The sequence below is a fragment of the Patiria miniata genome, unplaced genomic scaffold (genome assembly GCF_015706575.1).
Source record: "Patiria miniata isolate m_02_andy unplaced genomic scaffold, ASM1570657v1 HiC_scaffold_14, whole genome shotgun sequence".
NCBI lineage: Eukaryota > Metazoa > Echinodermata > Asteroidea > Valvatida > Asterinidae > Patiria > Patiria miniata.
In genome coordinates this window covers 11,038,288-11,064,411 of record NW_024037052.1, presented here as the reverse complement: position 1 = coordinate 11,064,411, position 26,124 = coordinate 11,038,288, and the positions used below count along the sequence as shown (strand labels likewise).

General features: G+C 40.5%; 1 protein-coding gene across 1 annotated transcript in view; it reads right to left on the bottom strand.

Annotated features, from left to right (window-relative positions):
- The window catches only part of LOC119722043 (cytoplasmic dynein 2 intermediate chain 1-like), a 244,618-nt gene that overhangs the window by 1,781 nt on the left and 216,713 nt on the right, over positions 1-26,124 (bottom strand). Inside the window, exons 19-21 of the mRNA XM_038192032.1 lie at positions 25,482-25,533; positions 18,880-18,946; positions 17,581-17,662 (exon numbers count right to left, since the gene is read on the bottom strand). Of these exons, the coding sequence (XP_038047960.1) occupies positions 17,581-17,662; positions 18,880-18,946; positions 25,482-25,533 (201 nt within the window). The remainder of the gene's footprint in view (positions 1-17,580; positions 17,663-18,879; positions 18,947-25,481; positions 25,534-26,124) is intronic.

Sequence of the window (26,124 nt, the reverse complement as noted above, 5' to 3'; positions counted from 1 at the left end):
TTTGGTTTTCATGCAGAAAAACACTCAAAATTTTGCCCGAGGACTTTTCAGAATTAGATGTTAATATAGACTTCATTTACGGATCAGCCATATCAAATTGAAAACGCGGTAAAGTCTTCATTTTTGAAACTTGTGAGAAGAAACAAAAGCAATGAAATAAAAGTTCAGTACACATTAATACATGTACCAGTCTGCTTTGACGAATAACTTAAATTTGTGATTAAACATACCTAATGTTTTAAGCCACAGTTAAAAAATATTGAAAGTGAGGTTTGGAATGCACTCCAATTAAAATAGTAAAATAGTTATAAAAGGCTTCCTCATGAATAAGGTCTATGGTCTCTGTGTGCCAGCAAGAGAGGGTGCTTTTTTACCACTTTTGAAAGCCCCGTGGATGGGACACACCATGTGTACGTACTGGTTCAAACACGTATATATACATGTATATTTGTTAATATGCACAAAGCCATAGCGTCTCTGTGTGAGCGTCGGGCACCACTTCTTCACAGCAGGATCCAGTTCACCATGGAACAAGAAAGAGATGGCAACATCTCATTTCTTGATGTTAGTTAGGGCCCATAGTTCCATCACCCTCCCCTACTTAGGCACCACTTCTTATCACATCCAACACATCCTCCAAAAGCATGGAATTCCACACAGCCCCTCTGAAGACGTAGAACCTGCTGACTTCACACAAGGATCGGTGTGACCCAGAATGCAGACCAGGGGTGTACAAGATTCCATGTCAATGTGGCAAAGTGTATATCGGCGTGACTGGCAGGGACCTCCCCACCATACTCAATGAGCACAAAGTCCATGGCAGGAAGGGAGACTTCGAGAAATCTTCCATCGTCAAACACTCCCACACTGAGGACCACCCGATCAACTGGAGCCAAGCAGAACTGGTACCCCCGATGCATTAGAGAAGCCATCGAGATCATCAAGCATATGTTCCTCATGTTCCCCAACACATCGGTTTCCCATCTGGCGGCCCATCCTGAAGTCCAAGTCCGATGGGTCTCCTATACCCTAGGACAACTTAGTTTCAGTTCTCGCCTATGGGTCACCTATATGCTGAGCTCCTTCCCCTTTGCCCCCTCACTGTGTACTGACACGCTCCAATGATCATCCAGCATCCCTCAGTCAACTTGCATCCTTCTCAGCTTTACCGTTTCGAGCTTCACCAGTTTGCATCCTTCCCACGCCTCACCACACCCATCCTTATAACATCGCATCATCGTTCCAATCCCTCATTCTCCTGACGACGGGCAGAGCATACTGTTCGAAACGTTGAGTTCCTCCGGTTCTCTTCAGAACCACATATACTCACAAAAGAGATTTATTCACATGGTGCTAACGCAAACTTATCTCGTCTTAGTATCTTTCCAACATGCAAACCTTCAAATCTCATCTCCCTAATGTCACAGCCCCCCTTTAGAGGCACAAATTTATCGTTGCAATTAGGTTATATTTGTTTAGTAAAAATACCGAAATTCATGGAAAAGGACAAGGGAATATTGGGTTAGGGCACATTTAAGTTTGAAAAATTTTGTGCACAAGTCTATGGGGATGTCTCCCAAATGTCCAATCCAGGGTAATTATTGGCTGTTTCAGCAACCAGCCGAAACAGCCTTCTTTGTTTTCGTTAATTTTTAAAAAATTTTATTCTTCTTTTTCAGCCATTCCCCATAGCATTCGTACATGTTTTCACAGTAGAAGGCACTTTGGGCACTAAATTCAATCCGGTTGACTTTATACTCGGCACACACTTACACCAGCATCTGAAGATGTGCGCTGAACATTGACGTCATCATGACGTCATCAGGTAACTCAAGCGTCACAATATAGGTGCATATTTTGAAGGCTGATATTTTCATAACTACAGGTTCGATTGGGTTGAAACTTGGTATGTACATGTACGTAAACCGGGATGTGTTATAGATGAAAATTTACGTGACGTCACGATGACGTCATCAGTTGACAAGTGACGTCATATTTAATGTGCACATTCTAACGGCCAATATCTACAAAACTACAGGTCTGATTGGGTTGAAAGTTGGTATGTACCTAGACTGGGATGTGTTATAGATGAAAATAGAAGTGCACCATGATGACGGCATCATGGGTTACGTGACATCAGGTTAATGATTAATAGATTTAATCTTTAAAAATCAATATAAATCAACCGTGAGAGACTTGCACATGATTTTTGCGGGAATTGATAGAATAATCCAGGGTTTTCATTTTTGATATGTGTAAAATCATGTGACCCTTGCTTCCGGTTGAAACCGGAAGTGCCTTATAATTAAAAATTGGTGAAAGATGTGAACTTGCTTTCAACGATGTATGCTTAAAGTTGTTATTTAACAACAACAAAAATAATTATAGATGAAAATTGATATTGATGTCATTATGATGTCATAATTCAAAGCCCTATGAGAATGTAATCACATATTATATGCTACCAGTTATTAAAAACAGAAGTACATATCCTTCCTGGATGGAACTTATACTTGAAACTTTACTGGTGACCTGTCACAAAAAGTTAACTGAAACAGCCCTGTGTTTGCCACATATGTCTAGTTAGCATTATTGTTATTGTAATTATAGTTAGTTGGAGTTATAGTTGTAATTATAGTTGTTTTATGGTGGTTAAAGTACGACTTTAACTATTATAGCTATTATTCATACCGTCAACGATAATTGTTCGTCTTGGTGAGTTTGTAGCATTGTGGGTTTAGTGAGGTACCTTAGTGACAAAAATGCCAAGGATCGTGACACGGTGGACAAAAGCACCATTTTTTTCACCAAAGCATCTCCATGGTATACCTTATCGAAAAAAAGACGGACGCAAAAAATTGGATGATGGGAAGGGCATGTATGACGTCATTATGACTTCATCAGCTAATTATTACATGAAATATATATAAATTGATAATATCTTCTGAACTACAACCATCACAACAACAAAAGTCGCATCAAATAAAAGGGAACAACAAGATCTTTCATTTGAGTGGTATGTCAGGGGTGTGGAATGTAGTAAAGGGTGGTTTTGGGGGCCAAAAAGCACTTTTTTGGTAAAAAACCCTGATTTTTGGCTAAATTCATGTATTTTTGTTTGGCACCTTGTTTAACATGCAAACCGTATGTGTTATTGTGAGATTTTGTTTTGAAGTCAGAGGAAAAGGTTCAAATTCTATGCCAAAAGAGTTTTTGCAATTGATTATTATTTTTTTTAATTGATTATTAGTATCTTAAATGCGTACACTTGAAAAACATATAAATTGATAATATCTTCAGAACGACAAGCATTACAACAACAAATGTGGTATCAAATTAAAGGGAACAACAAGATCTTTCATTTGAGTGGTATGTCAGTGGGATGGAATGTAGTACAGGGTGGGTTTTTTGCCCAAAAGTACCCTTTTTGGTAAAACAAAAACAAAATTGGTGCTTAAATCATGGATTTGGGGTAATCATTTTGGCACCTTGTTTTAACATGCAAACCGTAAGTGGTATTGTGAGTTTTGGTTCTTAAGTCAGAGAGAATGGTTCAAATACTATGCCAAAAGAGTTTTCGTAATTGATTATTGGTATCTTAAATGTTTAAACTTATTCCAAAGATAGGTGGACAAAAAAATGTAACATAAGTTACAGTCGGGTGCCCATTCCAGTGGATCTCAGTTACAGATTCATCACATGTCTCGTTGTCGAGCTTGGAGGGGTTGGGCAATCTGCCGGGTGCATCTGCGATCACCATCATAGCACCAGGTTTGTAGACATCGTCGAAGTTGTATCCTTGTAGCTTAAGACGCTGCAAGCGGTGTGGTGTACTGGCTAGGATTTTGCGCCAGATCGTAACCAATGGTTTTAATGGTCAGTGACAACAATGAAGTTGGAGCCGAATGAAGTTGCAGCAGTGCCACAGCTTCCCTCTCGATATTCGAGAATATGCTCTGGGAAGAGGATCTATAGGCTCTTCGAGGAAAATGTGATGGGTTTACTTTCCTGGGTGTTGCCCAATCCTCTTTCAGATGCATCTACTTTGAGGATTGTTTCTATACCTGTGTGTCGGAGAATCGTAGCCAGGACTGAGTTCAGATGGAGTGTTTAAGGGTTGTAAAAGAAGCTTGATGGTCCTCTTCCCAGAGAAATGGTACATCTTTTCGAAGAAGATCGCTGAAGGGAGTAACTTTGTCTGCGCAATTTGGGGTGTACAGTGTGAGACATTGTTGACTATGCTAAGGAACCAGCAGTTTCCATCAGGGCTATGAGACATTCGGCCGCTCGTCATGCTCTTCAAGGGAGACCGAACACTGCAATGTCGTCCCGGTGATTGTTCCAATGCATCAAGGCATCTAGCTTATTTTGCCATCAATATTTTTGGGGACCATTATCTTGGCTTACTGATAAGCCGATGAATGGGCGACGAAAGCTGTTAACAACCAAATTGTATGTTGTCAGTTTTTTCAGACTGCCCTAGGTGAGCAGACCAATACTCTGCTGTTGACGTCTAGCTTGGAGGAGAACCTTTCCAGTGCAAATTCTGGCTTGAGCTCCTCAAGAGTGGGGATCTTTAGAAAACATTATGTGCTTAGCTGCTTGGGATCCGGACACATCCTGAACGGGCCGTCTTTAACTGTGATAGAGCTGCACCCGTCCGTGTGATGGGAGACTTTTCGTATGACCCAGCCTTTCTCAGTCTTTTTCAGCTTGGCCTGCGGTTTTGGTTTGGCATGAAAGCTGCACCTATGTGGCGGATTTATGTGGGACTGAGTATCTGGCTTGAAGTGTAGGAGAGCGCGTATCTAAGTCGTCGAAAGTATCAAACTGCTTTGGGAGCCGGTCCTTCAGGTCTTGTGTGTCTCTCACCGGAGTGGTAGTGGCCAGCCCTTTGGTTCCTGTGGGGGCCTGAGGCTTTGGGGGCAGTGTGCCAGTGTAGGTTTTGACCAAGTGTAGGGTGCGGCTCGTAGGGTACGTGCGGCTCGTATAGTAGGGAGCCCATTGATAGCTGGTCCTGGCACAATGACCACTTGGAACTTCTCACGTTGCTAGTCATTCTGCTGGTATACCCATAAGGTGTATCGAACCATGGCAGATGATTCCGGAAACATTATATGCCTTCCTTGGGAGGGTTGGTTTCTCCAATTGTCTCCGTATTTGTGACGCATCAACGAACTGGTAAGGTATTTGCTCTCGAGTTTGTGTTAACCTAGTTGCAGACATGTTGCTAGAGATGATCCGGACAGATCACATCCAGTGTTCGGCGGTGTTCAGCTGTTGTGCACATCATATGTCCGATGCTGATAAGGTAATGGAGTTGAATGTTTTGATGACTTGGAGACATCCAATCTTCTGCAGTAGCCTGAAGAGGCCTTTTCTACTGACGAAGGTCGAAGGCCTTCATCGGCAAGGCCGGCGGTCAGTACATCGGTCGTCGCTGCTCTCGGCACTTCTCCTGGAGCTGCCGTAAGTCGAAGACAATGGAGAAGATAATGTCGATCTTTAATCTTTCAGCTCTGAAACCGCACTGCCTCTCAGGGTATATGCACTCAGCTCGCAGCTGCGATCTGTTCAGCACTACAAGGGCGAAGGCCTTCTTAACGATATCGAGGAGGGAGATTCCTCGTGTTGCACAGATCTGGGATTGACGTCCTGGCGATGTTTGAAGTATGGGCGTCTTTTTTGCCTTGAGCGGTGGATCTGTTTATTTGGGAGTGGTCTGTATTACAGTCAGCGCTGCGTGTGATGAGAATGCAGTTTCGTGAGGGTCTTCCTGTGATGATGAGATGAAGCTGAAGCCAGTGACGGGATCTGAGGTGCTTCTGCAGCCTCTGCCCGTTCTCAGTTAGCTTGCCAACGCCAACGTGAGTGATGCAGCTGGGCCAGGAGTTGTGGTCAGATCCCACTTGGGCGTTGAATTCGCCAAGGAGGTACAGTTGTTCTACGACAGGGATACCCCTGATGGTGGTGTTGAGTTCCTCGTAGAACCGGTCCTTAGAATTTTATTGGAAGATGATAATGTTGAGACGCTGTGCTATGCAATGGAGTACTTCAGTGGAGATAGGGCTGCTCATTTCTCCATTTCATCCCAGCACATCCTAACCGATTTGACCCCAAATGGATTAGGCTTACTCCTGACTTATTCTGATTGTTTATGTGCGATTCCACGACAACTTTACATTTTCAGGCACTTTGAGACGCAAAAAAGGAGTCTCACCACTAAATGCATTGGTTTCAAAAATCAATTTCAACATAATGAATACAAAGTGGTAAGCTTTTATTTGTGGGCTGTTGCACAACAGTTTAAGCTTTTTTACTTTCGATATATAAAAAAAACGTAGGCCTATGCATGATTTGTTGGAGGTCTCGATTCAAAAGTCTCCTCAAACTGGACATGCATTGATAAAAGTAATATGCACACCATCTATTTGCTGGCAACTAAACTATGTATTAGGCCCCCAAAAAATGATAGTACACTGTTCTGCTTCCGGTTTCCCTACCTACCCTATTCTGACAGCCCCTACCCTAATTTGTTTTATGGGAAAAATGAGAAAAAAAACCCCAAAAACAATCAATTTCTCCCTTTCACCCTTGACTAAGCGCAGACGCCTCCATATATGATTGTACACAAACAAAAAAATCCTTACCTACCAACTCTGTTTTCAAATGCCATGTAATGGGAAGCAGAACTATTTTTTGGGCCTTATCAAGGTAATACAGGAAATCTTAAGTCCCATTTTGGCCCATACCCTAAAATGGTGATAACTTTCCTTACGGTAACTGCAGTTTTTCCACCTATCTAAGGAACAAGTGTAAGCATTTAAGATACTAATAATCAATTATAAAAAATAATAATCAATTGCAAAAACTCTTTTGGCATAGAATTTGAACCTTTTTCTCTGACTTAAAAACAAAATCTCACAATAACAAATACGATTTGCATGTTAAACAAGGTGCCAACAAAAATACATGATTTAAGCCAAAAATCTGTTTTTTTTGACCAAAAAAGTGCTTTTTGGCCCCAAAAACCACCCTTTACTACATTCCACGCTCCTGACATACCACTCAAATGAAAGATCTTGTTGTTCCCTTTTATTTGATGCGACTTTTGTTGTTGTGATGGTTGTAGTTCAGAAGATATTATCAATTTATATATATTTCATGTAATAATTAGCTGATGACGTCATAATGACGTCATACATGCCCTTCCCATCATCCAATTTTTTGCGTCCGTCTTTTTTTCGAAAAGGTATACCATGGAGATGCTTTGGTGAAAAAATGGTGCTTTTGTCCACTGTGTCACGATTTTTTCACTAAGGTACCTCACTAGTTGGGACATTTGGGGTTGTGTATCATTTGTCATAGACTCCGGGGGTGTAACTGAAGGTGCTGATGATAATATATTGTTAATCATAGGCTTTGGGGGGGGGGGGGTTGCAGGTGTTGGTGTCGCGGTGTCATCGAAAGAGTTGTCCGGTTGAGGTTGCCAATTTAAATCCGGCATCAAACCATTGATCGATACTAGTTCCCATGTTGTCTACCGCGTTGCTGATGTTTTTAGGATAACTTGAGGCATCTAAGTCGGTGCCTGGTGTTAATACGCTCGTTTTTGTTTGAACCTGCGCACCTGGTAAAGCGTACACATAAGATCTAATTGGCTGCTTCAGCAACCAGCCGAAACAGTCTTTGTTTTCGTTAAGATTTTTATTTTTTACTCTCTCATTTTTCTTTTTCAGTCATTTTTGCTTATTGCATTTGTACATGTTTTTTTGTCCAGGGCACTTTGGCCACTAAAATCAATCCGATTGCCTTTATACTTGGCACACACCTAGACCAGCACCCACAGATGTGTGCCGAACATTGACGTCATCACAAGTCACGTGACGTCACATTTAATGTGCATATTTTGACGGCCTATATCTCCAGAACTACAGGTCCGATTGGGTTCAAAGTGGGTATGTACCTAGAGTGGTATGTGTTTTAGATGACAATTAAAGTGACGTCACGATGACGTCATCACCTGACATGTGACGTCATATTGAAAGTGCACATTTTGAAGGCGAATATCTACAGAACTACAGGTCTGATTGGGTTGAAACCTGGTATGTACCTAAACCGGGATGAGTTATAGATAAAAATACAAGTGATGTCACGATGACGTCATCACGTGACGTCATATTAAATGTACATATTATAAAGGCCGATATCTACAGAACAACATGTCCAATTGGGTTGAAAGTTGGTATGTACCTAGACCGGAATGTGTTATAGATAGACATTTAAGTGAAGTCACGATGACGTCATTACGTGACACGTGACGGCATATTAAATGTGCATATTTTGAAGCCCATTATCTAGAGAACTGTATTAGTCCTGATCACTTAAGCGTACATGTCCTATCAGTCTTACATGACATAAAACTACAATAAATTACCGAAACAGCTGTATGTTTGTACACAAACATAAGTAAATCTAGTTGATTAGTTGATTTTGATAGTCCCCGCGGGGGTAAACGAACTTGTGTTAGGTATAAAATCTAACCAAGCCTTTTGTACCGATTGATTTTGACTGATGTAGGCCACAGTATAATTGCTGTAACACCCTAAACCCCAGGGTAGGTCTGCCAAACCAAGTCCCATTTTAGTTCCACCCATCATATCTTTACGATACTGACTGTACCCGAGGTGCAGGTCGGTTGTATCGTAATCATTTCCGGGTACGGGCACATAAGAAGTGTCCCAGTAATATAAGCAATACCTTAACCATTAGAGTAGGAGTCTCTTGTCTGTTTAAAAGATTTATTTTGATTGAGGCCAAACAATAGACAGGTGTCGATAATTGCTCTGTGATTATAGTTGCTGTCTAGAGCGTTAAATGCGTTGTCTCCCGGTATAGGAGTGGCTAGGTCGTATTTTCTTTCTGACCGTAAAATACAGATAAAAGTTAAAGATGGCCCAAACGTATTTGTTGCCCACGTTTAAAAGATCGAGTCCAACATTTTTTTGCTCTGTTATTTCAATCAATGTGTTACTGCAGCGTACATTCCGATAATGTAGAAAAAGAAAGCATATGTTGAACGTTGTAATTATTAATAATTTCAATTGTACTAAGACTGGTACATTTGATAAAATGATCTGGAACCAGTCTTAACTTGCCTCAAGCCGGTGAGGAGACCGTGCGTTACGTAACCTTTCTGCAGCTGGGCTTATAAGAATTCTGAGTGGCAGCCACGTCGATTGTCTTCTCGAAATCCTTAGGAATGATTGATCCTGCCAAAGTTCTTGAATATAACCGCATAATGTAAGTACCTAACATTCAGGTGCTCATTAAACCTCGCGACTGTAGATAGAATGTCTTCATCCTGGATTTTGAACGCCTCAACAAAACATTAATACACATGGTCGGTTGTATCATAGAGCATGGAAAAGCTCTATGGTTGTTTACAATCAACGTTTGCTTTTATGCACTAAACCTCTGTACAGTTAAATTATACTTTTTTAATAATGTGGTACTTTTTATTCTTTTAATACTGTAATATAATGTAACCTGTTAAACCACAAACAATGTGTCAATTCGTTGTTGATATTGCAAGACATTATGGAATGATTCCCATATCTAGGAATAGTTTTTCCCCACAATGACCTATCATCAGCCATTTAGACATTAATATAGAAGCATTCCCGAAAAAAACATACATTTTCAGACCAGAGCACAGAGTGACAAGTGATGTGTACAGGTACTGAAAATATTGGATTTGTACGAAGAGAAACAGCACAGATAATGGCCCCGTTTTCCTTCCCACAGTGCTTGGTATCTTTTACACATAGCTATTGTCCAGAATCACTGAAGTGATTAAATATTTGCGATAAGGCTTGTCATGCTGCACATACACAGCCATGATGATACGTTAATACATAGTGTGAACACGGTGAAGCATTAAAATGCGGGACCATGTGGGGGGGGGGGGGGTAACATTAAGCTGTTAGTAGCACGTTCTTAATTGGGCCTATTGCGACAACTTAATATGTTTTTAGGGAAACATTCCCATATCCTGACATCACTATTTTTCCCTACAGTGATCTATCAGCCATCAACAACGGATATATCCTAAAGTTGCATTTAGCAGGGACAAATAAACAGTGTAGAAACATTTACTGAGAAAACACTTGCAGTGAGTCCACCACCTCCTTTCTTACTCATTTTTTTCTATAACCTTTTACTCTTTCAAAAAGGATTGTTCTGATGACACCCACTCTTCACAAGACCAGCTCCAGTCACTTAAACAAGAATCTCATCTCATTCTCACCCATTCAAACCAACTTTTTCTCCTAGAAATAGTTTCATTTTTAGAAGTTATGAAATGGTGCAAAAATAATCATACTTTTTTATTTATAGATATGTGTCTTTGCCTTAGTTGTACCCAATAATAATAATGGAATAATTACTAGATAATTACTGGCGAAGCAGATTGTGTCAATCGTGTAAAAACTGAAATCAATGTAGTACACCTATACTGGCAAACTTATTTTAAAACAAAACCAATGTCTTTGATTATCAAATTACATAACCATAATTTCACAATAAAATCTTAATACTCGCATACCACCCCATTTCTCATCAGTTTTCATCAACACTCATTGAAAAGTTTATGACTTACAATGCCCGTCATTATTTATGATTACAACTTTTCACAAAAGAATGCGAGTGTACAATAACCTTTGCCTGTCTTGCATGAAAGTCTTCCATGAAATTATTGTGCGTATACAAGCCCAGACCTACGTCCCTCACTAAAAAAAAAATGCTCCGAAAATTGTCAAGAAGCCCCCTGAGTTTTGTAAAAGTACGGTACTGCCATGTAATGAATGTAAAGAAATTAGTACTCATAAATTCTGTGCATACCTCATTTCATTTTGCCAGTTTTGTAATAAACACATCTAAACATGTGGTGTTTCATGTATGAAGTGTTCCAATATGTCCTTCCTTTTAGTTTTACTCTCTTCTTCAAATAAAAAAGCATTGAAATACTTCGCTCTACAACCCCACCACCATAATTAACGCCAACTCCTATAGTGACATCAACTTCTGCTTAATCCATGAGAAACACCCCCTCCACCATGATAACTAAAACAAATTGTTGCCCCTTTCCCGGAAATATAAGTGAAAATGGTTAACGGGTTTAACAGAAATTGGCCACCCAATATATCCAACCCCAACCCCACTGGCTGGCCTCCTCCTTCCTATAATTAGTACGATTGATACCCTGTTGTATAGATCCAACTGAGTTTCATCTAAAATACATAATTGTAAAGTCAATGTATACGTGCTTTTTGGGTGTGACACCTCGAAAAATAGATTTTCAAATTGATTTGATAATATTCTAGCATTACATATTAGTTATGAGCTTTCTAATGAGACATAGCACGAGCACATTGGCCGGCAATAAGTCTTTCATTAATTTATTTCAAGTTTTAAATTAAGAGCGGGATGTTCCTAATGATTCAATTTGAATAGTGTACACAAATTTTGAACTAGAGCGCGCCATTTAAAACCACATTATAACCATATTAAGGCCTACAAAGAACCTCCACAGTCTGAGTGATTTCAATATCACCATCCCCCCACTATAAAACCAAAAAAAACATTCCTCCCTATCCGTGGAAATATTGGTGACCATGGTTCGTTAAACCTGTTGGTTTAACAGATATTGGACGTTCCAACTGTAATCTAGCACCCTATCCCCTAGCTGGAGCCTTCCTCCCCTATATTGACAATTACACAGAGTTTCATATAAAATACCTGATATGTCCTCGACCCTCGCACAATCTTTGCTGGTAACGCTGTGCATGTGTGCACGTTGCCAAATGCAAATGCAGTTTATAAAGGTGAGACTGGCAAGTTAAAAATAGGATCGCGTTCAGATGGTCTGACGATACGCCGGGTCAGAAAAGAAAGTCTGACACAACATACTGACAAGCAACAGGTCAGACAAGAAAGCTAACATTAATCGGAATTAGGTTATGCAGTAGTTCTTTAATTCATTTCTTAACAAGTAAGTTTAAATCTTAACATTTACTAATTCCCTCGGCTACACACCTGGCCTTCATCCAAATTCTCAGCTCTAGAAGCACACCTGCAATGCTGAAATCTTCATAAGTCAAACCTCAAGAGAACAGGTTCAAAATTTGACTTAACCAGAGTTTTTGAGTTAAGCAGGGTTGTATATCAATTGTTATACTACTAAAGGCAATGGATTCTTTGTTTGACTTAACAGTTGTTTTGAGTTATCAGAGCTTGGCTTATCAAGATTTCACTGTATAAACAATACAAAACAGTCAGCTCCACCCATCCTGCTAGTTCGCTATCAACAGTTGAGTACTAGCAAAATAAAATTCCCCAGATGGTCGACCATCAGACATCTTAAAAAAATCGTACCCATTTCTGCGCTCAAACCTGACCTCAGTAGAGAAAAAAACCTTAAAAACGGTATACCCTAATTTTTGGAATATAGGTCACCGGAGTATAAGCCGCAGCATGTGAAAATCTGCAAATTAAGATTTGAAGTTGGCGTATTAGCCGCACCGGCGTATAAGCCGCACAGACCGCAGCGGTTTCAATGCTCTGGACCAGTTCCATATACGCTACGAAAGCTATAAAGAGGGCCACACAAGTTATATCAAAACATTACGGTCGATGCTCGTTAAAAAACATATGGAAATTGACGATGAGAAATAAACACCGGGAATTGCTGCTGGCTTGCCTGGCTGGTCCCCTGCCTAAAAGTTAGGGCATGGCCCGGCAGCACGTGAGTCAGCGAATGACAACATTTTCCCGCATCACTCGGAGTATGCAACCCACAGTGTGTTGTCTGACTGGAGCACTACAAATCTTGTTTTGTGGCAACAGATGCTGATTTGTTTTGTCCTAAGAATAAATAGGTCCTTTTTTACAACAAAACTTATCAAATTGTTGTGATTACTAACGACTGTAGTAACATAAAAAAATCCAGTTTTCGACCGTACTTTCTTCAAAAACCATCAACACGATGCAGGCTTCCTTATGGACGAATCCATTAATTTAGGGAGGGGTGATTTAGCCCCTGTTTTGCGATTTACATCGTTTCTTGAATACATTTTCAGAAAAAAATTATGTTTTGACGTTGAACAACTGATTGTCCAATAAAGAATCCATAAAAACTCCATAAAGGTATATGTTGTCTTGTTTTTTTAAACAGCGGAAAAATATCGGTAATTATTGTTACCGAAAAAGTACACCCCTTTATTACCACAAATGGTGTGGGCCACACATCAATGTACAGCATGCAACGGAGACGGCTTTTACTCGTACTCACGCATGGCTGGCCAGCAGGCCACACTTTTGGTACATTTTTGGGACGTACTTCTACTTATTGTTAATGACTCTCCGGTACCTCAAGTCCGGTAACGATTGATAATTCATTTTCAACAACAGATCTTTTCTTATACCAGTACATAAATACACATTTGAATCTCATTTTTATTCTTCAAGGCTCGGTGTATAAGCCGCCCTGTGTATAAGCAGCAGTAAACATTTTCACGGGCAAATTCAACGTATAAGCCGTGGCTTATATTCCGAAAATTACGGTACTCAACAAACTGACTTTTTATATCAGCAGTGAAAAAGGACATATTGTCAACAACATGGGTGTGGGTATATAGTCATCAAGTTAGAAATTGTTTAGTTTTAAAATCGTTTTATATTAAAAAACATAAGTATAGATAATAAGCCAATAAGCCAGATTTTGTCACAATGCATGTATTTTGACAAAATCCTTTATACTTGGCAAACACGGGTCTGCTGCTTCTCAGTTACACTGTCCTGTACATGTAGTTTATTATGCTGTCTCCGACAGCTTTCATAATTGTTGGCATATTTGCTCATATATACACTCAATCTGCCCCCCTCTGTGGAATTAAAACACTTACAAACTTTGGGTATTTCAAAAGTTGGGATCCTGAGAAGGATCCTAGCACCATAGGCGTAGCCAAGGGGGGGGGGGGGGGGGGGGGGGGGCCAAGGGGGGCCATGGCCCCCCCTGCTGTAAAAAAAAAAATGACATTTTACCAAAACCCGACGTTAATTACGAGTACGAGTACGAAATACGAGTATGTGTATTTCAAGGATTGTCCGAAAATCATGTAATGGGGCCAGAAATGGCCTCAGATTGCACCACAGAGCATGTAGGATCAAAAATTTCCAGGGGCCCTTAAGCGGGGCCCCGGACCCCATGCCGTATTAAACAGGTTCTTGACCAAGTTGAATACAATTTATGAAAAATTCTTAATACTGTATACGATGTAAACTCAGGCAAAACAAAGGAATATCAAAAACATATAAGGTCGAATAAGAAGAAAAACATGTTTCTCGTCCAGGTTTTTGAAAAAAAGGAGGAAAAGGGGCTTTTTATTTTTTATTTTTTTCAAGATGGCCGCCATTTTAAAATTTCCTGCAACCATTGGTGTTTCCAAAGTTCAAAGACACTTTTAAAAAGAAAGACAAGTCGGACAAGAGAACTGAACATATTTACAGTGTCATTTAGAGTTGTATTTGGTATTGGTATTTATTTTCCTATGAGTTGGTGGACTAGTGTTTGGTGTTTGTTTACTGAATTTTTTCAAAAGTAAAAAATAATAAAAAAATCCAGGCGGCCACCAAAAAGGAAGCGGGTGGGTACGAGAAACATGTTTTTGTTTTTTTACTTTGCCGAAGGCAAAAGAAAAATGTATTTCCCCAATTAACAAAGTCCACTAGACATTTCCAAAGCAGGCAACAAGATGTTCGCTGGTGATCTGGGGGGTGTGGGGCGTGGGGCACCTTTTTTTCCCTTCAAAAAATAAAAGCAAGATGTAGAGAGGGAGAGAGACCCAAACAGAGAAGAAAGGGAAGGTAGAGACACAATTATTAATACGGCAGTTCACGTCAGACCGTAGCCTACTAGGATTAGTTGCACACAAGACAATAGGGGGTCTGTCATACTTTTAGCCTTACGAAAATAAAAAAGCGACAGGATCAAGAACTGCGACAAGACATCGCGTGGCGACGAAACCTATGCTAATATGTTGTACATTACACAGGAAAATGCACCCAGCCCTCTCTATAGCATGCAGGACGCACGGCGGACAAGCCTTTGGAATGGGTGTCAATCGAGGGGGGGGGGGGGGAGACATGTCCTTGAACATTGCACATGTCTTAAAGTCATTGGCGTCAATCCTGGGAGGGGGACAGGGGGACATCCCCCCCCCCAACTTTTTGAAGGGTGGGGGACACAATATCAAATGTCCCCCCCCCCCAGATTTTTGAACTAGTGTCTCATTTACAGGGCCCTATTATTATATGCAGTGTATCTTTTGCTAAGAAAATAATGGGTAAAGTGGTCAGAAAATGCATAAGATGGCACCACAGAGCATTTAGAATCCAAATTTTTTGGGGGCCCTTAATAAGCGGGCCCCCGAACCCCACACCTTTAGCTGAAAATAGCTTACTCAATGACTTCAACCTCGAAAATGATGTTTAAATTATTATCTTTTGCAAAGAAAATATTGGTTAAAGTAGGCAGAAATTGCCTCAGATCGCACCACAGAGCATCTAGAATCTTTCTTTTTTTTCGGGGCCCTTCAGCGGGCCCCGAACCCAACGCCTTTAGCTGAGAATATAATAGGCCTAGCTTATTCAATGACTTCAACCTCGAAAATAATGTTTAAATAATATTATAATCTTTCGCTAAGAAAATACTGGTTAAAGTAAATTGCCGCAGATCGCAGCACAGAGCATCTACAGAATCAAACTTTTTGGGGGGCCGCGACCCAAAGCCTAGCTCAGAATAGCTGATTCAATGACTCCAACCGCGAAAACGATGTTCAAATTATTTTCTTTTGCTAAGAAAATATTGGTTAAAGTGGTCAGAAATGGCTTCAGATCACACCACAGAGCATCTAGAATCCAATTTTTTCGGGGCCCCGAACCCCACGCAGTAAGGGCTTCGCGCTTCGCGCTCGCATTAGTTCTGATCCAGGTATGTCCCCCCACTTTTGAGAAGCGATTCACGCCCCTGCTAAAAGTTGGGGTATCGTATCGTTTGTCCCACCCACTTTTTTCATCCCCGAATACATCTTGTAAAGTACAGTTTGATTTTAGAGTTTTCAGGATAGCTGATTCAATGACTCCAAACTCGATGTTTAAATGATGATCTTTTACGAAATAAATTGGTTAAAGTGGTTAGATATTGCCTGAGATCGCACCATGTAGAACATCTAGAATCCAAAATTTTCCGGGGCCCTTAAGCGGGCCCCTGACCCCACGCCACGCATTACTTTTCGTCACCCCCTTCTTTGGCCTTCGGTGTAGGCAACACAACTTGCCTTCATCACTTGCTGCTGGTTACATCATGGAGGAAGGAATTAACCTTCCTCCATGGTTACATTTCACACACACCCTTTTTGGACAATCCTAGTTCCGCCCCTGGTGGGGCGGGGGTTTGTACAGGCCGGTCGGACTTGGCCCCCCCTGCTCCAAATTCCTGGCTACGCCTGTGCCTAGCACTAATCATTCAATCACAGCAAAAAAAATTAACCAATCACAGCGAAGAGTTTTGATCAATCAGACAAAAGATTGAAGCACTAATGATATGCAACAGTGGAACAATGCAAGCACATGCATTGTGTGTGTCATTCTGTCACAGCACTTTGAGCAAGCGGGATCAATTTGTTTTTGAGCAAGCTGGATCAATTTGTCTGTGAAACAGCAGGAGTGTTTTTAGTGGTTCAGTTTCAGGATTTGTGCAATTATAGCCTTTGGTGTCTCCAATTCTCAAGTCTAGTTGAATTAATTGACAATCATCACTTGAGTGTATTGATAATCTTGGAACTTTGACCTTGGATATATTTTGGTTGTCTCAGATTTCTTCAAATCCAATGGAATTATTTGACAGCATTGGCTCGGGCAGGGAGCTGGCAAAAAGTCCTGTTCCCAGCTTGCAGGGTCTCCAGTGGCCATTAAAATCAGACACTGGGCATTGGGAAAAATTCTGCTGGGAAGGACAGCCATACTCTCTGCCAGACTCAACAATGAAGAGACAGATGTTGTTATCGAAACACCCTTCTAACGCAACATTTTTTTTAACTCCATGACTCGAACCAAAGAATATAACAAGTTTATTTTTTATTTGGACAAAAAACTTATCCGTACAAAGTTTTATTATCTGCACAGTCACTATGAGAAAAGAGGAAAGAAGCCAAGATGTCAGACATGCAGCAAGGCAGTATGGGTTGTCATATAGGAGTGCTATTGTGAAAACTCAAGAAAAGGAACCAGCAGGTAAAGAGGAATATGTAAATGTAGTGGCTCTACAGGTAAGTTGAGTAAAGAAAACATATAAAACATTTGGATCACCTGAGTTCCCGATGGGGTATCTCCTGTCATTTGGACTATTTTGGAGAACCTTAGAAAGCAATTCTGAACATTCTGGTCTATTTCCTCTTAGATGATATCAGTACATGTAAAACAATATCATTTAAAATGATTCAAAGTTTAAAGAGTTCTTACTGAATCTGTTGCGATAAAGAATTGGGTTGGATCTTTCAAAGAAAACTTCATGTTCTTGGCTCGTTGAGCTGGTGGCATGTCCCTGCATATAAGAACAAAATATGATTTATAAATACCTGTGATAGTTTACCCATTCCAAGTCACCTCAGTGGTTTTAAAGTATTTAAAACCAATGATAAACACGGCCCCTTAATCAGGACAACAAATTTCTGCTTCACAGTCAGTAAATGTTGACATCTTCACTTTGAAGGGCACCTCCAATTGGCACATCAAAGATAGATGTGTTTTTAACCTAATTTGATTAAATCATGCATAATATTCATAATTTCAGTATGCACCGTAATGCCATTATGTGTGGGACAATGACATTTTGTCCAAGTAGTACAAAACATCGACATTTAAAAGGATCTCACGTTCATTATGATGTAAAGCTGAAACTGTCCTAGTTTCTCATAACCTTATCATCATATATTAAAATATCCTATGTTGTCTGTCTGTCTGATGTTTGTCTGCCTGCCTGATGTCTGTGTCTTTTTTTAAAGGCCTAATAAGTGTGTAGAAACACAAAATGCAATTGTTAATTGAGAGGCTTGGTTATATACTATCAATGGTTCCTCTGATGGAAAATATATATATATACACTCCGATTTCACTGTCCTCTGAAGTAACAATTGGCTTGTGAAAAAAAAAGATTTAGTTGCTTTGTTTTGCTTTTTGGGCAAATTTGTTTCTTGGAGACTTTGAATAGTTAAATATTACAACATTATCTCTATGATAAGACCCCAAAACATATTGCTATTATGCAAAAATTAATGTTCATGATGAAAAATGTGGCAAAATTGCTTCACCAAGGTTTACCACACCCACTTGGGGTCAACATGCAAATTGAGGTCAACGTAAGACGACTCCACCCAGTTAGCGGGTGCACAGCATCCTTCTAGTGTCATACAAATATGTACATGTCGAAACCAGCTTCATGTCATTACCAAGTTTAAAGTTCACAGAACACATATATAATGCTGAAACTTACAACATACCGATAATTTAAAATCTAAAAAACAGTGTTGGGGAATTCCCTCGACACTTAAAAAATGGCTTCTTAACTGTGGTTTGATTTCAAGTTGTGGCTTGGGAAAAACTTGCTGTGGATGTCAGCATGATGATGTGATTGCAAAGAGTGTGCCTGATAAACTAACCACACATACATATTCTAAACAACATCTTTTCTGATGGTCCCTATTGTGCAAATGTACAGCTGGTTTGAAATAACTGCTCATTCACAAAAACATTATTACACACCTGATTTGATTTTCCAAAACAACAGAAGAACTTTTTAACAGCTTCAGTTTTCCACTTGGAACAAGCCCTGAAAGAGACAATTCAACAGTTAGGTTTCACATGAGCAATTGGTGTGCCATTGGAAAATATTCATGGTTAAACTCCACCTGTAACGTCCCCCTATTGTCCTAGTGCTTCATTTTTTTGCACGAATGGAGCGTTTGGAGGCGATAATCTCCATTCGTTTTGGAAGGTAATAGTCCCTGGGATAGGGCCATTTAATTGCAACATTTTATGATTAATCTTAATATTATTTTCTGTTGTAGGGTACCTTGGGACATCCGAAAATGATGCTCTTAAGTTGCACAGCTGGTATTTTTGCCTTCCAGCTCAAAAAACCTGATATTTTGGGAGCTAATTTTTTGAGAAACAGCTAAACTCATATTTTGGGCCACTGCTCTCTCAAAAATGGTCCCGTTGTGAACTGTTTGCACTTTTTACAATCCTGATAGGATGGGTAAACAAGAAAATACATAGTTGGTCCCAAGTTTATCCGTATTCGTGTTTCCAGGGCATATATTGCTTTGCGGACACCCCACCCCAAATCCTGAAACTCACATTTTTTCCAAAGATACACACTTTTTTATAATTTAAAAACTGCCTGAGACCACAAGCAATATTGGGCACAGAAGTGCCAGAAATATAACGTTTTTTGGCCGTAAAACTGAGAAAATCCCTACTCACCAATGATGAAGGGTGATATAGATAAGAGTGCAGCCAATGGTGCATAAAAAAAGAACCAGACAAAAACAGGAAAAGACAATGTCGTTCCCAGGTCGAGCACAGGAAATGTGGCCAAAAAGAATCCACATCTAACTACACATCAAGTTGGACATAAAAAATGAGTCCCAGCAACACTGAAATATCGGCAACTTTGAGCCAGCTGGCCAAAACTATGACAGATTTGACAAAAGAGGTGAAGGACATGAAACAAGTTCGAAATGGAGAACGAACGTGAAATTTCTCAACCGGCTGCCTTCCCTTACACGGACTATTTTTGTCCGGCCCATGATACCGAATGGGACGATTACTATGGCGGTAATCAGTACTCTGCGGAGGAATATGCAGTGGAGGCACCGAAGCCGCACGATGACGATGAAGGGTCAAAGTGAGCGAGCATCGCTAACGTAAACAACATGGACGACAGCGGTAAAGATAAGGACAGCACTGCCACCGATGTGGATCCAATTGTTAGCAAGTTCAATGAATATCTCGCGGAGTTTATGACTCCAAAAGATGATACATGTGAAGCTGTGTCTGCTTCCCTAGCCAATGGGGTAAACAAAATGTTTCAGAAAGGCATGGATTATGAAGGGTTTCACAAGAAATCAGGGGAGATAAAGCGCCCTGAGAATTGCGCGGAACTTTTGCAGCCAAGTTGAGACTGACGAACTTGTGCACAAGTTACTGAAACATCAGACCAAAAAGTTCGATGAGAGAATGAAAATCATTCAGACTGCGGTCTTTAAAGCGGGCTGCTGCCTCACGACAATAGTTAATGGCATACAGAAACATGTAAACAAGTGTGGGGGCACGTAACCTCCATCCACTGTCCGGCTCCCCGGATACAGGGTTATATTTAGATTGACCTATGTTGTTGTTTACGTGTGACCTATGCAAATGTGGCACTTGTTAACTTAATGTCCCTTCGCTCTAGAAACAAGTAGGTCCATAGTTTTAGAAGTTTTTCTTCTACATTTTCTTCTTATGATTGTATAAGAACTACAATTATGCGTAAGTGGAAGTTCCTTTGAGCATATCGTATAATTTACGGGTGTAATTAATCCGTAACAGCATTTTGTTGAGGGTGCAATAATATTTTAGAGACGCTTGGTGGTGTGTCCAGCCTGATCTTTTTCCTGAGGATCTTTTCATCTTTATTTCGTGTACCATCTTTTACGGGATCCACACATCATACCAGCACATATACTGGGGGAGTTTTGGGATCAACATCTGTCAATTAACTGCAACTGATTCACTCATTGTTATTCTGCTGATATCTACTCTTTGCTGATGTATGCCTGATTAACTTAATTCTACTGATGATTGAATAAATTCTCTATTAATCGCTGAAATTGAACTGAACCGGTGATTCCCTGTGATTCCATCTGGGGCAGCCTCCAACACACTTATCCTGATTTAGTTTGGGATCGAACTCCCTTCATTATGCTGTGACACTGCAGTACTGAAATCACTTTACAAGGAAAACGACAATGCTGTGTTAATGTCAGTGTAAATGTCGCAAATGAGTTGACCGCGGTCGGCATGAAAGGACTTGCGATGCTTGGCCATGGATTTCATAACATTTGCCTACTCCGCCAAGAGCTGCAGAAGCCAGAATTGGCTTGGCGTTATGAGAACCTTTTCTCATCTGATGTAGAGCACAAATGCCTACTTATATGATGGAAACCAGAATGTTGAAAAAAATAACAGCGTTGCTGTTGAAACCCCTCAGCCAGAGTGAAGTTATAATCCGGAAACCATACTGTCCTTGAGTCCATGCATGGGCTGGGAGGGCCCCCGTGCACCCCCCCCCCCCCCCCCGATCCTCCGCGAGTGGTATCATTTTGTTTGGATGACCCGTCTGAATGAGATTCTACATGTTACCAAGGAAACTGTTGGGATGTTTTTGCCTGGCTGCCATTTTTCAAAATGGCCGCCACGCAAATCTACTTTTACCTATATCTTGGTCTCTGAGAGCCGTAGAGGCATGATTCTGATGTCTGTACCCATGTTTTCAGGGCCAAGGAATCAAATAAGAATAGTGGTAACACCTTTGGATCGTTTGGAAGTGGATTGCCATCTTAAATTTCGAAATGGCCGCCAAAATTTCAAAATGGCCGCCAAAATTTAAAAATGTCAGCCAAGCACTTTTTTTCTGCCCATACCCTGGGCTCTGATATTTGTAGGCGACTGTACATCCATGGTTTCTGTGTCAAGGACTCCAATAAGAACAGTGATAATAAAAAGCCACTTGTTTTGGCAGCCATATTTATTTTTATAATGGCCATCATTGCTATTAAAACGACCATCACAACTGTTATTTCATTGTATGGACTACGGAAAGATGTGCACACACCATAAAGATACAACCGTTGAATAAATAATAATAATAATAATAATAATTATAACAACAGGTTCTTATATAGCGTTTTTAACAAAGATCAAAGCGCTTTACATTACTACATAGCTGCCAACTTTTCAAAATCCAAATAAGTAATCAACCCACGCGGTCATTTTCAACTGCTCGTACATTAATAGTCAAATTACTCGCACAAAATACAAAGTTCCTCCAAAAATTTCCAAAATAGTAAGAATTCTATGGTTATTACATTACTGGTCAATTTTCTATTACATTACTGGTCATTTTTTTGTTATTACATTACTGGTCAATGTTTATTACATTACTGGTCACTTCAATTAGTACATTACTGGCAAAAGTTATTACATTACTAGTTGATATTACATTACTGATCAATTTTTATTACATTACTGGTCGCTATTACATTATTGATCCATCATTACATTACTGGTCATAACACCCGAGTAAAACCCGTATTTTATGGGGGGAAATCGTACGGTCGTATTTTCAACAAATTCCCATACGAAATATGGCAGAATCATACCAGTTGGCAGGTCTGCAAATACTAAATCTGGGAAAGTAAAAACTGACAAATATAAGAATCCGATCAATTTAGAATAAAACAGGGACTGACCTAGAACAAATAGCAATATAATTTATGTTAATGCTATCATGCTAAGGAAATATCACTTTTTAACATACTGAAAATCTAATTTCATCAAAGGAGTGGAAAAGTGCTTTTACTCACTTTTTCGCTACTAATTTTTCATCATCAATTTTTCAGACACGACTGATCACAGCCGACGACTTTTCTATAGACACCAATTATTACAATTTATGGTAATTTACGCTGTCGCCAAATACTATAGGATATTTTCTTGGAAAAAATCAAGAAATTTGAGATTTTTGTATGCCCAAATTATTAAGAAGTAAAAATAAATCACTTTCTGCTCAATAAATCATTTGTTTCATGGAAAATCTTTGCATAAACAAGTCTACTTGAAACTAGGCCAGGCAATGATAAACACAAAGAGATCCATTTAAAGTTAAAATCTAAGTGTCTACGCCAATAGGCCAGAGTCCAATTTTGTGATGAATTCAGGTCATTGGCAAAAGGGGCCATTCAAAATATTCGATGTTTTTAAATTTTCGATCTTAAAATATTGATTTTCCATTCAATAAAATACATAACGAATGTCCAGTTCAGTGACAGCGGAATGCAGCTGCAGTCCATATACAGTACCTTTGCAACAAGACGACCCACTGGCATTCCCGTACGTATAGGGAATCCACCTGGAAACACGTAAAACTCTTGAGTCCATTCTAAACGGTAAAAATAAGTATCAGCTCGCTGTAAAAAACAACAACTTTTGTCTTGTCTAGCCCTACACATGACCTCGAGCCATTTGAAATCTCCATCCAAGGCCAACCGCTGGAACAGGTTACCCGTTTCTGTTATCTTGGCAGTATCCTGAACTCAAAGGGCAACGCTGATGATGATGTTAGTAACAGAATACAAGCCACTCATGGTGCATATGGCCGTATGTACCATCGAGTATTTGGGCAACATGGTCTGAAACCCTCTACCAAGCTCCAGGTCTACCAAGCAGTTGTTGTATCGACCCTCCTGTACGGTAGCGAGAGTTGGATTCTCTACCAACGTCACATACGTGCACTTGAACAATTCCACCAACGGAAACTCAGGGCTATTCTTGGTATTAGCTGGCAGGACAAGGTCACAAATTCTGAAGTCCATGCTCTTAGCAACATCCCAAGCATTGAGGCCATCGTAGCTCGCAATCAGCTTAGACGGCTTGGTCATGTTCAGAGGATGGAAAATAACAACCTCCCAAAGCAAGTGTTCTATGGCGAGCTGACGTCAGGGAAGCCACCACGCGGTGGGCCTCGGAAACGCCTCAAAGATCTATTCAAGAACACCCTCAAACGGTGTGGTCTTAACAACTGAGAAACCCTAGCCGCCAACCGCTCCTCCTGGCGTAGCAACATCCATGCTGGTGTTAAGCACTTCGAACAGTCCAGGATTGCCTCACTTGAAGACAAACTCCGAAAGCTGAAGGAAAGGGCCAGCATCATGGGCGTCGCGAGGGGGGGGCAAGGGGGGGCACTTGCCCCCCCCTGGAAAAGCAAAAAAAAAAAAAAAAAAAAAAAGGAAGAAAAAAAAAGAAAAAAAAAGAAAAGAAAAAGAGGCGCGACGACAAAGTGGTGTAAATTTAATGAGTTGGGGGGGGGGGGGGGCAAAATGTCCCTGCCCCCTCTTAAACTGATAAATCGAGAATGTGTTGAGAAATACACGCATTTTTGGGCAAAAATTTTTTTTGCCCCCCTCTAGAAAAAATCCTGGCGACGCCCATGGCCAGCATCCCCAGATCACCACCTAAGCTGAACTGTCCTAGAGGCGGCCGCCTAATCCGCTCACATCTGGGGCTCTACAGCCATATGCGGACCAAAGAAGGAACCTGAAGAGAGATCTTAGCGAACAACTCCTCGTTTCGAGGAAAGCCAGATGACGACGACCATGCGCTTGCATGCAGGTTGCCTAAGTAGTCTTGAACACAATTAGGTTTATTTTGTTGTCGCGATTCGTAACGGACACTCATGGCGTGTATTAAGACAAAATGAACCTGGTATCCCGCTCCATTTGCACGGCGCACTGATTTTACGCATGTTTAAGTCTAACTTTACTGGTCCCCATGCTTATGGTGCTTCGATGGATATATACACAATACACGATACATTGTACATGTACCGGATGCATACTGTACCCGTACGGTACGGTACAGGCAAAGGGTTTACGAATCGAACACGGAGAGGTGAATTGGCAAGTCAAAAGGGCTATTTTCTATCTTTGTAATTGAAAAAGTGAATTTCGTTAACAAAAATTTCAATATATTTCAATAACCCACCCACATTTTCTAAATTTTTTTTGAAATTTAAAAACACCGAAATTTTTTAAAGGCACCCATTGAATGGTACCCATCTTCCAAATGGGGGCGCTCTTCAAAACTGACAATTATTATTCAGACTGCAAATTACATGCCCATTTTCATGGGGCATTGTAATGTTTTGTTAACAGGTTTTCTTTTTTTGTCCAAACTCTCTAACCATTTTTGAAAATAATTTCTGAAAACAAATATTTGTACAAAAAATTCCGCCGGCAAGGTGCCCCCCTGCACCCCCCTCTGGATATGCCACTGTTATATAGGCATGCAAATCGAAGCAAGTCACCAGACAAATTGTTGGAGGACAAAACGTCCCAAATTTTAATCTCAAAAAAATGCTTGAAAAACACCATTCCTCTCCAGAGAAACAATTACATTTTGCACATGCTGTTTGTGTATTTATTTCAATTTGTTTGACGCTTGAATGTTTCCTTTGGAATTTGTTTTAGGTCTGAACTTAAATTGACCGGACTATAAACTGCAATACAGAGTGAATGATCAATAAATAATGCTTTTCTTACCAAGATCTGTCTCAGAACCTCCAGAATCTGTTGTTCCCAGATCTAAAACAACCTTGTAATAATAATGATAATAATAATCATCATTAAAACCTGGTAACTAAAAAAAATGTGCAATAATAGTGATTTCAATTTTGAACACTGCAGCTCTCTTTGCATTGAAGGTGGCAAAATCCCCCCCCCCCCCACAGAAGTGTGGTTGGGGTCTACGAACGAATACTTACCTGTAGAGCAACACTACTTATGCATATTCCCCCTACCGGCAGGTATTTTCGCTAAGAGTTATATACAATAGCGCCCTCCGGCGCCCTACCCATAACACCCCGCGGCATGCGTGCCTCGTGAGCGTCCTCTTTTCTCGAGCGTTAAGTCGGAATACAACAAAGTACCCAAGGCATCGAGAAGAGTGGGGTAGGAGGGAGGGATGCTCTACAGGTAAGTATTCGTTCGTAGACCCCAACCACACTTCTGTGGGGGGGGGAGTCTACTTCACTCTACTTACCTGTAGAGCAACACTACTTATGCATAGACTAGCACCGTCAAGGAGGTGGGCCATGCGAGATGCTATTGCTTACTCACAGGGGCATGAAACATGGAATGTAACCCCAGATGGCTCCCACTGTTCCGTCCAAAGGCGGACAGGGGA